General features: G+C 50.3%; 1 protein-coding gene across 1 annotated transcript; it reads right to left on the reverse strand.

The window, feature by feature from the left end:
* Positions 1–516: 516 nt before the first annotated feature.
* Positions 517–13,839, reverse strand: SLC26A9 (solute carrier family 26 member 9). The gene is made up of 20 exons (XM_074564337.1): positions 13,715–13,839; positions 12,590–12,729; positions 12,198–12,308; positions 11,730–11,905; positions 11,141–11,305; positions 10,391–10,543; positions 9,924–10,006; positions 9,492–9,639; positions 8,643–8,756; positions 8,108–8,185; positions 7,682–7,777; positions 5,300–5,406; positions 4,654–4,723; positions 4,322–4,414; positions 3,751–3,867; positions 2,872–3,189; positions 2,592–2,646; positions 2,051–2,196; positions 1,184–1,258; positions 517–564 (listed from the first exon to the last, which is right to left on the reverse strand). The coding sequence occupies exons 1-20, from the start codon at positions 13,837–13,839 to the stop codon at positions 517–519; spliced, it is 2,418 nt and encodes an 805-aa protein (XP_074420438.1).
* Positions 13,840–16,303: the final 2,464 nt, after the last annotated feature.

A 16,303-nucleotide genomic window follows, 5' to 3' on the forward strand; every position in this document is an offset into this window, starting at 1 on the left:
TGCATGTTTTAGAACAGCATTACCTTACAAAGCTGCGTCACCGCACCTTGCAAGAGTTGTTTTTGGTCGTGAATCAAAGCCGTGAAAGGCTCTTAATGTTTGTTTGTGTTTCACTTTGTCAGGAAAAGAGGGAGAGGGAAAGGCAAGAAGGGGGATGCCCAAATTACGTCATGCCTATATGGGAGACAAAGGAGAGCACTTGGCAATAATGACTAATCGTCCCATGTGTTAAGGCACCTGCCTTCAAATAAACTTGCTTCTCTTCTGTAATTAATGAGATGGCATTTCCTGAGTTCCTGCTTCCATCAATTTCTGTTGCCCGCTCCAGAGTCCATTGCTCTGAATACCAGAAGCAGAGCAGGAAGGAGGGAGGAATTTAACAGTTCAAGAGGTGTGACGGCCTCTTGCTTTGCAAACTTATTGTATCCCCAGGTGGAAGTGCAGCTCTTCACGAAGGGATGGGAGAGAGCAGTCTGTTCAGGAGGGTTTGCCCGCATGCTGAGGCTCCCTGTGCGCTCACAGAGCTGTCTGTGTCTCTGAGCGGAACATGCTTCCAAACATCTCCTAAAGGGCACACAAGGCACGCTGGGTTAGGGGTGATGCCGTGGTACAAACCCCGCTCAGCGCTCGGTCACACAGAGAAAAGCCACCAGAAACCCCAACCCTTCCCAGCCCTCCTCCACAAGGGAAAGCTGGCAGTGGGGTGGGTGCTCAGCTTCCAGCTGTACATGGATAGCATGGGGTGGGTCAGCACTGGAAGGTATCACCTCCCAGGGACCTGGGTTCAGTGGGTGCAGATCACTTCAGCATTAACAAAGTCTGTGCTGAAAACTTGACTGCTGACCCTTATTTTGGGCTGGAGCTAAACCTGGTTGTCCAAGTCCATCCCAGTGTGTGGAAGCCATGGGTCTGACTGTGAACCTGAGCTCTGTGGCCCAGCATGGATGAAGGGACTCCCCCGTGGGGCTAGCCTAGCTGCTCCTTCATCCGGGTACCTGCCAGAGCTCCTCAGAGAAGGGATTTTAAATTATTTTTGCAGCTAAATTTTCAAAGTGTTACCGTTGCTAGCAGTTTGCCTGGCAGTGGCACAGGGGCCTCCCCATCTAACCAATCCCAACCACAACTACTGATTTCCACCTTAACGTCCACAGCTGCAGACGTGACCCCTGGCACTAGGACTGACCTCCTCCAAGTTCTTGTACTCTGCACTGATTTCGTCCACAGACTCGTAAATGGAGAGCTCTGTCTGATTTGGCCTCTGTGCAGGAAAGAATCAAATCCACAAATTAGCAGAGTGCAGGGTTGAAAGGACAGGAAAAAATGACTAACCCAAGCTTAGAACATTACACATTCTCAAAGGGAAATGCACAGGAAGAAGGGGCACAGAACGAATCCTATTTTGATTGTTTATCTCCTCTGACTGAGCTGGCATTTACATATCTCTCTGCCAAGATATAAGATACCGTAACTTATTTCTTATGAGATAACTGGCTAATACTGCCCTGGTTCCAACTCCAATTATCATGCAATAAATAACCCATATTTGGGGAAATAGCCTGTCTCACCCTGTGTTGTCAGCATGTGCCACATTCCTGCCTCGGCCTTTTCTCCTCCCACCAAGGGAAGCATTCATGGATGCCAGGGCTGATCAAGGACAGGGGCATGTGCTTTGCCTTCATTTCTGAGGGCCAAATTCTGCCTTTGTGTGCAGCTGCATGTCCCAGTCAACACCAGTCTGAGGCCATAGTGCTGGAACAGCTCTTTCGGCTTCTCCAGGCTGGGACAACATCCATCTGCCACGTAGGGGTTTGCAGAAGACGTTTACTCTTCTGAATTCCCATTGAAATGAAGTCAATCAGTAGGCACTTGGCCCATACGTGAGAAGTAGAAGATGAAAGATTTTGTTGGATTTAGACCTTTACCACTTGAGATAAACAAGAAACTTTATTAGGTGCACTATTGAGTTGTTGTTCTTCCTTTGTGCTGACGCAGCATGTAAATCTAATAATACCATACTGTGAACTGGAGAAAGACTGGGGAGCAAATTTACCTCTTCTAGGATGGGTGGGTGGACAACTTCTTTGTTGTTTGCCAGTGCAAACAAAACAGCATCGTGGATCGTCAAGAAGATGTGATTTCGGTCCAGGCCTCCTTCCTCAAAGACTCCACCTGTGCTAATGTCATCGTACACCTGGGCTGGAGAAAAGAAAAGCACATGAACAAGAAGGAAACCAAAGAAGGAAGCCTTTGAAAGTGCACATGGCTGATGTTAGTCCTCTGAGATAAAGCAAGGCTGGGATGCATAGGGAAGAATAAGGTTTGCTGCGGAAATGAGAGTGTAGGGATCTATTTCTCTACGTGCTGAATGTGGAGATGTTCCAGTCATAACACTTCCCAAATGAAAGGGCCCATTTCACACACAGAGAACAGCGTTTCTCCTTCCTTTCTTCTGTTCTTTCATCTGTTCTGGCTTGGTCTAACAAAAGGCTGACAGCTCGCACAGTTTGCATATAGAAGACAAAACGATCTCCTGTCAAGAGGACATAAATGGGGGAAAATCACATGGAAATCTGTTCTTCGTGGATTCTTACCATGCACGTTTGCCAAGAACACTTTAATCCCAATCTTCTGATAACTGGAACACAACTATAAGGGATGAGAAGGGAGAGAGAGGATTAATAACACTGCTGCTCCAGCTTTGTGTTTATACATAAAGTCTCTTATCCAGGACACGTGTCCTGCGGATGCTGTAGGCGAAAGGCACACAAACCTTCTATTAAGGAGGGTAAACATCTTTATCTGAGCTGCCCAAGAAAGCAGAAAGTACCTGGGTGATACGTTGCTTGTTTGTGTTTGTAGTACAGAACTAACCTTGCCCAGTGCTTTTGTGCCCATGAGGTCAACAAAACAGACTCCACTCATGTCCAGGATGATGGTGTGAAAGCTGATATAGGGCGGTGCTGTCATCATAGGGTCAACGTCTGCTGTAGGCAGGACACTGAAAGTGCTTCCTTGCAGAGTAGTGGTGCTGCCCAGCTCGCTGGAGGTGTGCGCTTGCCCAGCACCATTGGCAGGTGGATGGAACGTGACGTAGGAGACGCTGGCACCGTTAGCAGTCGTCTGGTTGTTATTGGTATCAGTTGGAGAGGTGCTTTCAAAGTCTTTCTGGAGCTCTTGCAAAGACAAGGTCTACAGCAAAGCAGAAATGTACAGTCAGGGCAGGGCACAAGCCGAGATCCTGACTCAGGAATGCACCTAAAGTATTCAGTGGCATGCGGTGGTTTAGTCTGGACTAATTCCAGCCTGGTGCTAGACTAAATGTCCCTTGGTGTTGGAACATGTTAGGTTAATTTTAAATGATTCCTGTTCACATGCTTCAAGACTGCTCAGCAATGCAAACCAAATGAAGCTGGGGTGACTGGGAAATGTGCTCCAAAAGTGCACTTTTGAACTGAAATGCTGACATAGATGCATCCTTAGAAAGAGAGGGCAAGCCCAGTTTCTGGGAAATTGTTCACCATGTTTCCATTTTAGCCATCTCTGTGGCTTTTGTGCTCCCAGCCATTTCCAGTTCTCCTGCATGTTAAGGTTTTGGCTCTTGGGAGGAATGGAGCTGTGGGTGGGAAGGAAAGGAGGTAAGAGGTGGTAAGTGTGGCTAGGAGGACGGTGCAGAAAATCCTATGTCAAGAGAAGTGGTTTGATGGGAACTTAGGGTCTTGTTCATCCACACAAGAACCCAAACTGAATTACCTTGTTCTGCCTCAATAAGAATTTTGGTAGCTTTGTTGGTGGTTGTGCTGTCCCCTTCTCCTGCCGTTTCACATATTTCTTCCTGGCTAAGTACACTTTACCAGGATCCACCCCAGTCTGTGGAAAAGAGAGAGAGTTTTCTTTGAAAAAGTCTGTTCAGTCCTGTAGTCAGGGGCTGCTGTTTCTTTCCTGCTCTTTCCCAGCCTGCGGCACGTGGCAGAGGAGGACAGCACCAGCTGTACACCGGAGCGAGGTGATCCTGATGGCAACCAAACAACATCTTCAGCAACTCAGGGTATCTGCACATGCAGGGAGGAGAGATTGCAGTAGCAGGATGACTGCTTTTGGCAGAGCTTGGAGGAGGTTACCTGCCAGGATTCAGGCGTAACCTCTAAAATGAGGTCTACAAACAGTCCTGAAGATCAGGGAGAAAAATATGGAAGAGGAGAGGATGGATGTAACCATCTTTTGTGATCATTCTAGGCTTAATTGTCCCCACATAGCAATACAGGAGAGAGCAAGGACCATTTGGGATTGACTGCAAGCAGAAATTTCTTAGGGCATTGCTCACCTTGGCTATAATCTTCTCGCGGAATATCTCTGAGTTGGCAAAATACAGTGGTGAGCAGTAGGTCACAATTTTAATCCCGTTAAGTTCATGTACCTGCAACAGAGATGAGAGCTCAAAGCAGACCTGACAGGTTGTGTGGGGGGTGCAGGATGGCTGGGAATTTGAGCAGCAGATAACTGGGAAGGTCAAAGGGAATGGCAGCTCTCCTGCTACCCCCGGAACAAGCAAACAACCTCGCCAAGACAGAGCCATGGACTGGAGTTTCCTGATCACATTGGGTACCAGTGGCAAAGAACAGCCTGCTCTGTGAGAATGCTTTAGCTTCTGCTTACCTTGTTGTAGGCTTTAGGGTTCTTGTAGATGTCAGTGGAAGTTACTTGGCCCAGGGCAGAGCCGTTACGGCTAGGAGAAAAGAGGGGACCAGAATTAGACTAAATATTGCAGGAGAAGAAAACCACTTCACTTCACATTCCATACTGGGATTTGAAAATTTGCTTTATGAAAATACTTAGATTTCATCCCTGCAGGGTCTACAGGGCAAAAAAAAGAGTCAGCATTTTGAAATCCCAGGCTGGGAAATATTAATAGGGGGCTTGATGGATTAAAAATGGTGTATAAACTTCACACCAGTCTCTGCACATACACGGGGCTCGCTTTTTTTATGAGCAGGATTTTCTGCTGGGAACTATGCAGGTAGCTTTTCGTGCTGAAGTAAATACCTTCAGACTTCCCCCTGCCTTGGGATGTGCACATCACTAACCGTGCGCGGGAGTGGGAATGCAGGCAGTAAATTAGCGCCTGCCATTCCTGTTTGCACATTCCAGGGGCCGGGGAGGACACCTGCACTCCCCCAGGCTCCTGCCACACGTTCCTTCGAAACACGGGCCAGAGGTCAGTTATAAAAATAATCTGTCATTTATTCTGCAACTGGGAGATTTTCTTTCTCTTTTGTTTTTTTCTAGCTACCCCAATACTTACAACTGGGTATGGAAAACCACAACCAGCGCAGAAAATCCCACACCCACAGCGACTCCGTAGGGAAGGCTCAGGAAAAAAGCGGATAGGAAGCTCACCAGCCAGACCAACTGCAGACAGAGAAGAGCATGTAAGATCATTTTACTCTACCACGGACTGGAGCACAGTGATGGATGGAAAACAGCTTCATGCTCATATTCTGGACCCAAAGAACTACACAGCTGAGGATCAAAAAGCCAAGGCCTGAATTCTGCAGCTATTCTAATGATACAGTTTATTGCATGCTTTCGTGTGAAACATCATTGCCGGGAAGCTTGCCAGAAGCCCCAGTTTTTCATCCGTAAAAGCAGCCAGTGCGTTTCTTCACAGCTGCACGAACGCCCGCACCGCTCATTCAGTTCAAAGAGTATCAGCCTAACTAGTCAAGAAAGGGCTCCTGCAGATCAGACCATCTGCTGCTCGGTAACTGCTCCCAGCCCCAAGGAAGCTCCTGCTGTCAGTCAGAGCATTTCATAAGGAATGAGCATCTATCTGAAAACCATCTGAGCACCTACTATAAATGACCTGAACACAGAACAGATTCGATGACAAAGTATGACAGAGCATACCAAAACCTGCTCCACCTCACAGCTCAGAGCTCAGTCATTTGTCATTTTTATATATGAGTACTTGGGCATCTCCCTCCATATGAAATTAGTCCTGCCTAAGCGTATAAACATGCCCTCTGAGAATCATTATTGGGTTATTATAATCCCATCCTCAAGACTGATGAAACGTAACTTTGACCTTAGACAAATCAGCATAACTTTGATGACTTCAGCATCTTTGTTTCTATGCATGGTGCGTGTAAATGGCGAGTGAGGGCTTCCCTCCATCCAGACTTCACACTGGGCTGTATCTGTGGAGTGATCCCTGCAGTTAGCGCTGAAACACAACTGGCCTTGAGGTCATGAACACCCATGGTCTGACATCACCCAGAAACGGTGTTCCCCATTTTGGGACAGGACACTGAATCTAGTTCAAATTCCAGGGAGATTAAGGTCAGGGGAATGCAGTTCACTCCATTGGTATCTGCCTGGTCCCCACGCTCCCCTGCACCTGTAGGCGCTTTGTGGTTGCTGGTAGCAAGAGCGTTGTTCCGGCAGCTCAGTGGAAACACAGCACAGCTGAGGCAATGGGTCTGGCTGTGCCACGGACAGATGATTCACAGGGGCAAACCAAAGAGGTGTCTGACAGCCGCTCACCTCTGCTGTTCCCAGGCAGCACCACACATCTCTGCTCAGTCCGCCGGCTGCTTGGGTGTCTGCCCGGACTTTGGGCTGGGGGCTGTGGACCCCACAGGGTCGGTCTGTGCTCCCTTCTGCCAGCTCTGATAAAGGGCAGTAATTTCACCTGCCCTCCCATGAACAGCCAGAGCCAACCCAGACCTTCCATCCTACCCACCAGGCACCAGCAGAACCCTTTCAGAGATCTGCTTGAGTTGCCATAAATGATTCCCAACAGAGAATCGCATCTTCCCATCAGTAAGTTTCCCTCTCTGACAGTTCTTGTCTGAACTGCATCAGCTCAGACCTTGCACATCCCTGGTCCGGTCAGTCTGCTGGGCTCAATCCTAAGCGTGGACCAGTTTTAGTAGCTCATGCCCTGTGCTGGAGTGTGCCTTCACCTCATGATCACACCCCTGTGAAATCTCTGCCGGGACTGCTAACCCATCTCTTCTCCAGCACCTGTTTGAACAGTATTTTGGGAAAGCTGTTGATGACTCAGGTCAGCCCCTTTGGACTCCTGATTTCTCCGATAAGGTGGTTTGTAGGGACCTGACAGGATATTGGCTCAGTGTCCCCACACACCACTCAGCCGTGGGAGTCCTGTTCAAACACTCTCTTTTTATGTCAGACATTTCCAAATTCCGTTCTCACTCCCCCGCACCCCCTGCCTGGGTTTATACATCAACCAGTGCCTGGAGTCCTTATCGCTGTGAAGGGCTCTCCTCACCCTGGAGGGCTATTGTGTGAGTTTTTAAGTCATGACTCCTAGATATTGAGCAGGGCCGGTTTGGCTAGTTCTGGGCAAACAGGCTCCTGCAGTTGATTGGCATTTAAACAGAGCAGGTAATAGTTCAGGCCTCTCCGATACGTGCACTAAGTGTGAGAGTGCTCAGCTGGGCAGGACAGGCTCCGCTGCTGCTCGGGACCTCATTGGCAAGGGGATGGAAGCACAACCGCACCGAGAGAGCGAAACCCACCTCCTATAGGGGACTCGTACCACCCTCCTGCCCCCAAAAGCCTGCCGGGGGCTGCTCGCCCGGCATCTGCCTCGCAGAGCTGGGGGCTGAGCTGCCAGCGTAGGCAGGCAGTTGCCTCCCACCCGTCCCCTGGCACTCACGCAGTCCAGCTTGCTCTTCTTCCACAGGTAGAAGGGATCAGCCAGCTGCTTGAGGGAGTTTTTCAGGTTCACCGCGATGAGGGCTCCCAGGACAGACTGGGGAGGAGAGAGGATCGTATCAGCTGGGTGTGGGTGTGCAGGGTGGATGCGCCGCATTTTGCCGGAGATGCTTTCTGCAGGTCTGCCCTCCTTGGTCCAGTTACCACAAGGGAATGGGAAAACGTGACACCCCCAAAGATCTCATTTGGATCTGAGCATGATAATTTAGACTATTTTTGCTTCCAGAGACTCGGTGCAGGCGGGACCTCAGGCCAGGAACAAATCGTGCTGTGCATCAGGGGGTTTTGGAGCAAGGCTGTGCCTTTGCTTGGGTGTGTGGAGAATGTGACGCAATTGCTGTGTGGTTTGCAGAGATGTTTGTGTTACCTTTGGAAGAGGTTCGAGGTAGACCCCCAGAGCCAGCATGGTCACCATAACCACCAGGGCCACAAAGAAAGCTGCCACCTGCAAAAAAAGAAAGAAATCACTTCAGCAAACATCAGGGTCTTCCTAAACCCCCTCTGAGTCTTTCCCCTCTTGCTGCTTCCACCAACAGCACAACTGGTCACCGCAGTGTTTTATGTGAGCAGACGATTGCATCTGAGCAATGGGCTAGGATTTTGCAGATGTCATAGATAATCCCAAACTTCCCTCACTTGGTAGCTCTGCTCAATTGGGGGAGCCAGCCTGGGAATGCAGATTTACAGCCCTACGTCTGTGACCAATCCAAAGAACCATCCAGGGAACAAAATGGGGTTGGGGAGGGAGGAAATTCTGCTTTTAACAACAGCAACGTGAAGCACTCGTGTATGGAGCTTCTCCAGACCTGCAGCAGTGATGTCAGGCTGGAAGCACGCAGTAGCTACAGGGGTTTGTGGTCAAGTAGGGTCACGTAGGGAAGAGAGGAGAAGGAGGTACTAACTTGTGATTTCCCTCCTGCCCCATCGACGGCCAGAGTGACGGAGAGAGCACAGCAGATCACGTGGATTTTGAAGAAGGATCCAAAGAAGTTGCTGCAGCCCAGGGCCAGCATTTCCTGTGGAGATGGGAGAACACGGTCATCAGAAGGGACAACTGCCTGTCCTGCCCTGCCAACGCCTGTCAGCTGCCAGGCAGGAGTGCAGGTGCCCGAGTCTGGGGTTTATGTGGCCAGGGAAGGGACCTGGGTTCCCTGCAGTGTGTCCCAGACCCTTTCCTTCCAGTAGGAGCTGGGACAGGCTCTGGTATAGCAGGGAAACCTGGAAGCACAGTTCCACATAAACACGTTGTCATCTGTTGACACACTAAGGGCAGGGCTTCATGTGGTATGCGTGGCTGTTATTGAAAGCTGCCACTGTGCCAGTGATGACAAAAGAGGATTATTTAATGTCCTGCCTCTCACAGTATCTAGGTGACACACCAAGAATCCAGGTCTTTCTCTGCTCAGTGAGAAACACATGTGCCTCGTTGTGCTCCAACAACCTGCAAAAATGCCATCAGTGCCAGCACTTGGGGCTCAAGCCTCAGGTCTGGAGGCAGAGCAAAGCAGAGAGCTCAACCTAAGGCTTTCTCCCCTTTTGCAGGCTCTCTCCGGTCCACGGGAGAGGGATCTGCCCTGTCCTTTTGACCCCCACATGGCAAGCTGCCACGTGAGCCCACGTGCATGGGAGCAGCACCTCTGTTTTAAGCACAGCACTTTTGAAAGCTCCCCATTCACGCAGCGAGTTTTTCTTTTCACGCCTGAGAGCAAGGGGAGCGGTCCTTGCCAGCGTCCTTCCGGACCGAGCGTTACCTGGTTGGGGTCCACGTCATAGCCATGCTTGGCTGCCAGCGTTCTCCCCATGGCTAAGTTGATCACGTAGCCCACGATGGCGAGCGAGAAAGCTGTGCCGATCATGTCTTTCCACTTGTTCACCAGGGGCAGGGTTGGCGCTGGGAACCTGCACTCAGAGCGGAGGCGAGAAGCAGTTGTGACACTGGTGTCCGGAGGCCGGTGAAGTGCGTGAGGAGCTTGTGTGTTCAGGAATGACATAATCCACGTCTACACTGTGGACAGCTTGAGTGGATGGTGGCAGTTGTGTAACAGGGCGCAGCAGCGCTGCCTGACAGTCCTGGAAGGGGACTGTCATACAGCAGGGAAGAGTGAGGTGTTTTCCAGACTGCAGGGGGAGGAGGAGGAAGGAAAATTGTCTGGAAGTTGTGTCAGACCTGCACATGCACTTACCCCAAGCTGATCTTCCCAACTATTGGCATGCTGTACTTCTCGGGCATGTTAAAGCTGCCAGAGATTGCAGTTGCGACTATTACCTGAAAGCACAGAGAATACAAGAACAGTTAGCACACAGAGCATGAGCTCTCTCAGAAGCACGAAGCTTGCTGTGCTCCTGGGGTTGGCAGTAAAAAATTAGCACCAAATTTGGGCTAGAAAAGGAGAAAAGCTCCCCAAAATGAGTTATATTCCTCATCCCCAGCATCACCAGGATGCAGGTGCAGTCTAACAGGGATGAGCTGGGGGTCAGAGGTATCCTCCATGAGGACAGCCCGATTTCTGACCCCAAGCCGTGTGGGGGGCACATCATTTTCACTGTGTAGATCTCTACATGATGAGCAGAAGTGGGTGTTCCAGGGCTATAAGGTGAGGGGAGGGACTGTCTCCTGGAGGGTCCCAGGGACAGCTCGTGCGTCACTTACGATGATGATCTCCATAGGGATGGGCATCCGGATCTTTTTCATGTACTTTAGGTTGAGCTCCTTGACGATGATCAGGAGCACAGCACTGACCAAGGCATAGACCAAGGAGGCCACGTTGGTTTGGGGCAGCCCTTTACAAATATCAATGAATGTCTAAAGGGGAGAAAAGAGGAGAAGGTGTCGTGGGGGACCAGAGACTCTGGACAATGTGGACAGCACAATGGAGAACACTTGTTACCATAATCAACTGCAAACACCCTGAGATGTGACGAGGGTGAGAGAAGTGCTAGAAACCCCACTGCTGAGAGATCAGGAACCAGTCCTGGGTCTGTGCTGTCTGGTTAAATGCAGTTCTAGCTGCATCAGTGGGGGGTGCATCCATGGAAGATGCAGGAAAGCCCAGGAATGGATAAACCTACCTATTGGAAAAGCTTCTGTTGCTAACAATTGTGCAAGACTCCTGCTGTAAAGTGATACGGTTCACATTCTCCCCAAATCCCAGACCCATTTAATTATTTCTAATTAGAAACTAGTCGACAAGAGCTCAGATAATACTGTGTAGGAAATACAATGGCAGTAGCGTAGGTGTGCTGGGCTGGGAGTGGTGCAGACAGCCCTATGCCCCCGCCTCCACCCTTTCCTTCTCTCCGAGCCCCCCTTTCCCTTCCATGGCGGGCAGTGATGCCTGCGGTGTGGTGGTCACTGGGGGAGGAGGTGCAGGGAAAGCCCCTGTCCAGATCACCCACTTACATAGACGATAGCTAAGGGCCCGGTGTAAGATGGAACTGTCAGGCCGAAGACGTACTTGAGCACGGAGATGAGGATCTGCAGCCCTGCTGCTGTCATGAAGCCCCTGATGAAAGACTCTGAGAGGTAGATAGCAACAAAGCCAAACTGCACGAATCCCAGGCAGAGCTAGGGTAGGACAGACAAGGCGTTATTAGAAGCTTGCCAGGCTGGGAGGGCGAGGTGCGGAGCCGGAGCGTGCCCGTGCCGGGCCGGCTGCTCCATCGGGAGTGAGGATGCCTCCCGCCCATGCAGCCATGGCAGAGGCTGGGCTGAGCGGCTGGCCCCGAGCAGGGATGGGGAGAGGAGAGCTGCAGGATGCTGGGGAGTCATTGCTGGCTGCGATCCTGCCCCAGGGGCTGGCCTCACCCTTGGCTAGTCCCTTCGGAGAATTTCGCACCGAGAATCCCCCCAAAGCCTCTATGCTGAGGCAGCATCCACTTAGAAGTGGGGCCTCTTCTAGCATCCCCGCTCCAGGGAGAGAGCCCGGCTGACTCCGTGTGGGTCAGCGCTGGCCAGAGGACACAGCACAGGTGCTGCAGCGAGTCCTTACTTGTATGATGGCTGTCAGACAGGCTAACGTGGCAGAGATCTCCAGCCTGGCCGCTTCCAGGGCCGTGGTATTCACGCTGGTCTCATTGGTAGTATGGTTGAAGTACTGGAAGTCTGACTCTGGAGCCAGCTCATTGCAGACGTTGCCAACAATAATGCTGATGACTGCAAAAGTACCTACAGCACAACACAGTGATGTCAGTAGTTTTCTCTAGAGAGCATCCTGTCCTGAAAGGCACTCGGGCAGGTTAGGCTGTCTAGAGACACCCAGCCCATCACCGCAGACAGCCCCGCGGTGGGATGTGGCAGTGGTTCATTGGGGTGAGATCCTGCTGTGCAGCCAGAATCAGGGATCCCGTAAACACCTGACAGACCAAATGTAGCCAAACATCTCTATTCTGGGGCACATTGAGTATTTCCAGCCAATGTTTAATTGCCTTGTGCAGACAATTGCTCTGCAGACTCTTACCTGGGACCATCTGATGGATACCGCCGAGGAAGAGGTATGTTACCAAGGGGAAGAAGGAGGAGTAGAGCCCATTGACGGGAGGCAGATTGGCCAGCAGCGCGAAGGCCATCCCTGGAAAACACAAGGGAAATGGGCAGGTCACACAGGTCTGTGCCCTGCTCACACATCAGCTCCAAGAGGGTGCTGTGGCAAGAGGTGCCCAAGAGGGCAGGGAAGGCACCAAGAGAAATATAGGGACAACCAGGTAGGAGGCAGAGCTTGGATTTATACACGTCAGCAGTAAAGGTAGCTAAACCCCCCAAGGCTGGACATCAGCTGCCATCTGCAGACCTTTACTTGAACTGGCAAAGTGCTATCCCTTCTTGGTGACCAAGAGAGTCATTGCGTCTCACCTTGAGGCACTTGAATCGTCCCCGCACTGAGCCCGCCGAGAACATCAGGCAAAATGTAGTCCTTAATTTTATACTTGGGAAGCCACACAAGTATTGGGAACAGGCTAAAGAGGGTGAGTTTGAATCTGGAAGCTGAACATCTAGAGGAGACCAAAAAAAAATATGCAAATAAGTAAAGAAGGAAGGAAGCAAGCAAGCTGGGAAGGGAGCAAGCAAGGAAGGATATTTGTATGAGTGTCAGCCTTTCTCCCACATCAAAACCTGAGCCAGGTTTTTGGTGCACAGCCCTTCCCTGTGAGTGCAAGGCTCTTGCAGTTAACTGGCTGGACATTCCATGAAGGATTAATGTGGGGATGTTCCTGACTTGGTGGGAAGTCCCTGGTGCTGCCACAGCTGGAAGGAGAACCTGCACAGAGTGAAGGATTTAGCTCCCCGATATCTTGATACCCTTCGGGTAGGGAACAGGTGAGCTGTAGAGAGGAAGCAGCTCAGGGATTCCTGGGGCAGCTGCACCAAGCCAAAGATAAACTTTTTCAGGTCTTTGGTCAAAAAACCCTGAGTGTGTCTGAAAGAAGATTGCTTTTGGGTTGGCCCATGCAACATCTCACATCTCTGCCAGCTAACATGTATGTGGTCTCTTCCCTGTATTACTGCCTTCATTTTTCCAAGATATGGAGAAAGATTTCCAAGACAGAAAACAGCAGGGTTAATCATCTTTTTTAAGGAAATCTAGTACTGTTTTTAATAAGAAAACTGATAAAAGGCAATCCCAGCTGGAAAGCTTAAAGAAATAATCCACACACTCATACCTACATCACCAATTATACCTTTTTCATTATTAAAAAAGTTTGAAGAACAGAAACCCAAGTCCCAAATGCACTTAATGCAAAGTGTTCCGCTTACTTGCCTTACAGCATAATAGCTGAGGCAGTGAAAAGAGTAACCAGTTTCACTTGCTTCAGTACAATTTGCATTTCTCCTGTGCCTTTCATCCATCAAAGCCCTGAAGATCATGGAGAAGGTTTCCCAGGAGAAAAATGGGAACTATATCCTGAGGTCTGAATTATATCCCAATTTCAGACCAAATATGTTCACGTTTGCCCCAGCTATAGCATTCTATGTTACCTGAAAAGATTTTTCAATTTTTCTCCAATGGGGTAGCTTCTCCTTTTCTTCTCAAACTCTTCATCGAAGAGGCTGACGGAATATGCAGGACGTACGATGACATAGCGAGGCCTGGCGTGGTTCATCTCTGGATCATTTAAATTTTTCCCAGAAAAAAGAAAAAGCAAAGCCAAGAATGTGACTGGAGCTGGCCCCACCTGCAGTATAACAGACCGGACACCTCCAGCGTCTGGGAGCCCTCCCCGAACATCTCCACCCTAAATAGTTTCCCCGTGGCGCAGAGGCAGGTCCTGGGAGTGGCTTCACCCAGCACCGGGGGCTGCTGCTCCCCAGCACAGGGAGTTTTTACCAGCTATTTTGAGGTGATGCTAATGAGCGATGCCGTGTGAAGGGACCGGAGCGCATCCTGGATTGCCTGGCAGATGAGCATGGGTGTTAATCCTGGCTCTGCCAGTGTCTGCCTTTTTGCCTCGGGCAAGTCACTTGACCTTTCTCGTGCCTCAGTTTCACCATCTGCCGGTAGGGTTGGCAAGACTTCGCAAGGCTGGGCACTCTGACACAGTTTGCAATGGTAGATACTGGCACCGTGATTAAAGGCAGTTTCCCTCCGAGATTTTCCTGCTACACTGCTGAGCGCTGTCATTTGCATCCAGCAGCCTTCCCATTTCTCGCTTGCCACGAGAGGCTGTGGGCAAATCCTGGGTTTATTCTAGGAAGCGATGTGCAGAAAGATAACCGTTTCTAATTCATTGCAGTGATGAAGATGCCAAAACATCCTGATGGACTAGTCCTGCCCAGTATCTGGGTCTTACCAAAGGGAGATGATGAACTTCAGAGAGCCCTTATTTTACTATGACCAGCGATGCCTGGGAAGAGGGGAGAATCATTGTGGACTGGAGAGGCTGGAGGTGGAGGGAGGAAGTGGTCAGATATAAAACAAGGATCTTGGTAATTATTTGTGGTATGGCGTGTATCTAAGTGGGTCATTGCCCAACACAGGAGTAGAAGAGGGGGTGGAAAAAACTGGTGATTCAGGCAGAAGAACGCATCAAGAAACAACATCCAGGTTGCTGAGCACTTACAGAGTCCTTTGAATGTACCACATCCTCCTCTCTCCTCTCTCGGCACTGTGGGTACCGCTGAAGTCAGCGCACACCTTGACACCGAGTTCAGCGGAACCAGGATGAGCAAAATGTCCACCTGTAGGACTAGTGTCAGTGCTCACTGATAAGCAGCTACCTCGGAGTGGGGGCTGGAAGACGTGAGTAACACGGAGCAGAGTGGCCCAGCAGTCCAGGGCAGGAAGGAAAGTATGATGCAGGCAGCCGAAACTTTTGGGAGAATTTAGGTCAACAGAATCATTATGCAAATAGAAGCTGATGGATTTAGAAAGGGAGGTCATCAACCCCACTCCTGCGGTGGATACTTTAGTGATCACAGGGGCAATCAAGGGCAGTTTGCTGGAAAACAGCTCCAGCAATGGTGTGTTTCTGGTTCCAGGCTCTGATCTGCACCCACGCTGACTCAGGGGGGACCCCAGCCTGTGTCTTTGGAGGGCGGGCTGGGTGCCAGCTAGCCAAAAGAGATGTGCCCCCCTTCCTGCACGGCCGGGCGGTTAATCCAATGCCCTCTGCAGGCATGCACACACTGGCATCCCTGTGCCCCTTGGCCGCTAGAGATGCCCTTCCAAGAGCAATGACAAGCTTTACCTTTTGGAGGCTTGGTGCAGGCCTACACAGTGTCCTAGGCTCTTTCCCAGTCCCTACGCTCATGCCAGAAGCCCATCTGATAAACAGTCATTCCCTAGTTTTCCTACGTCAGTCTGCGCAAGTCATGTCCCTGCTTCCAGGTCCTGTTGCTGAGCAAGTTCCCAGCCTTTCTCCAGGTCCCAGCCCCACAGCTCTGCTCTAGATTTCCAGTTCTCCCTCTCAATATCTTGTAGCCCAGGTCCAGGCTCAGCAACATGCTACTAAGGGGGATAAACCCACCCGAGCTTCTGGTGCAAGAAGTCTCTCTCAGCTTTATTTCTCGGCTCCACCATTTGCCAAGCAGCGTGCCTGCCATCAGACAGACTGAATCAGCCAATTATATCACAGCTCTTTAATGAATTTCCCCCGCTGAGCGAAAGTGCTGGCAATCAGGAAAAATAATAAACAAGGCAAGTATAGAGGGAAAAATATCCCCATGATTAAATTCCATCTTAAACAAACAGGCTAATGATGTCAGCGTCTCGGACAGAGTCAAGTTCTTGACTTGGCTTATCACTGGCCTTGCCCTAGATCAAACAGCAGGTTAAACCTTTGAGATTTCGGAATGAAAGAGAACGAGCTGTGTGACTGCTCCTTGAACAAAAGGCAAAACCAGCTGTCCTGGTGGTGATGGAATAACACCACGGCAAGCTGCAGGGCTGGGGCAAGACACTGAAGCGATGCAATGTGTGTGGAGAGAAAAACAGAGTGCCAGTACGTTGCTGCATTGCAGGGACCAGGTCTTTCAAGAGCTCGGTTCCAGTATGGGCATGGAATTAAAGGACAAGGTCTGGGGGAAGAGCTCCAAGTGCAGAGCCCCTGATTCAAGCTTTTCAGGAAG

The sequence above is a fragment of the Larus michahellis genome, chromosome 21 (genome assembly GCF_964199755.1).
Source record: "Larus michahellis chromosome 21, bLarMic1.1, whole genome shotgun sequence".
In the NCBI taxonomy this organism is placed as follows: Eukaryota; Metazoa; Chordata; class Aves; order Charadriiformes; family Laridae; genus Larus; species Larus michahellis.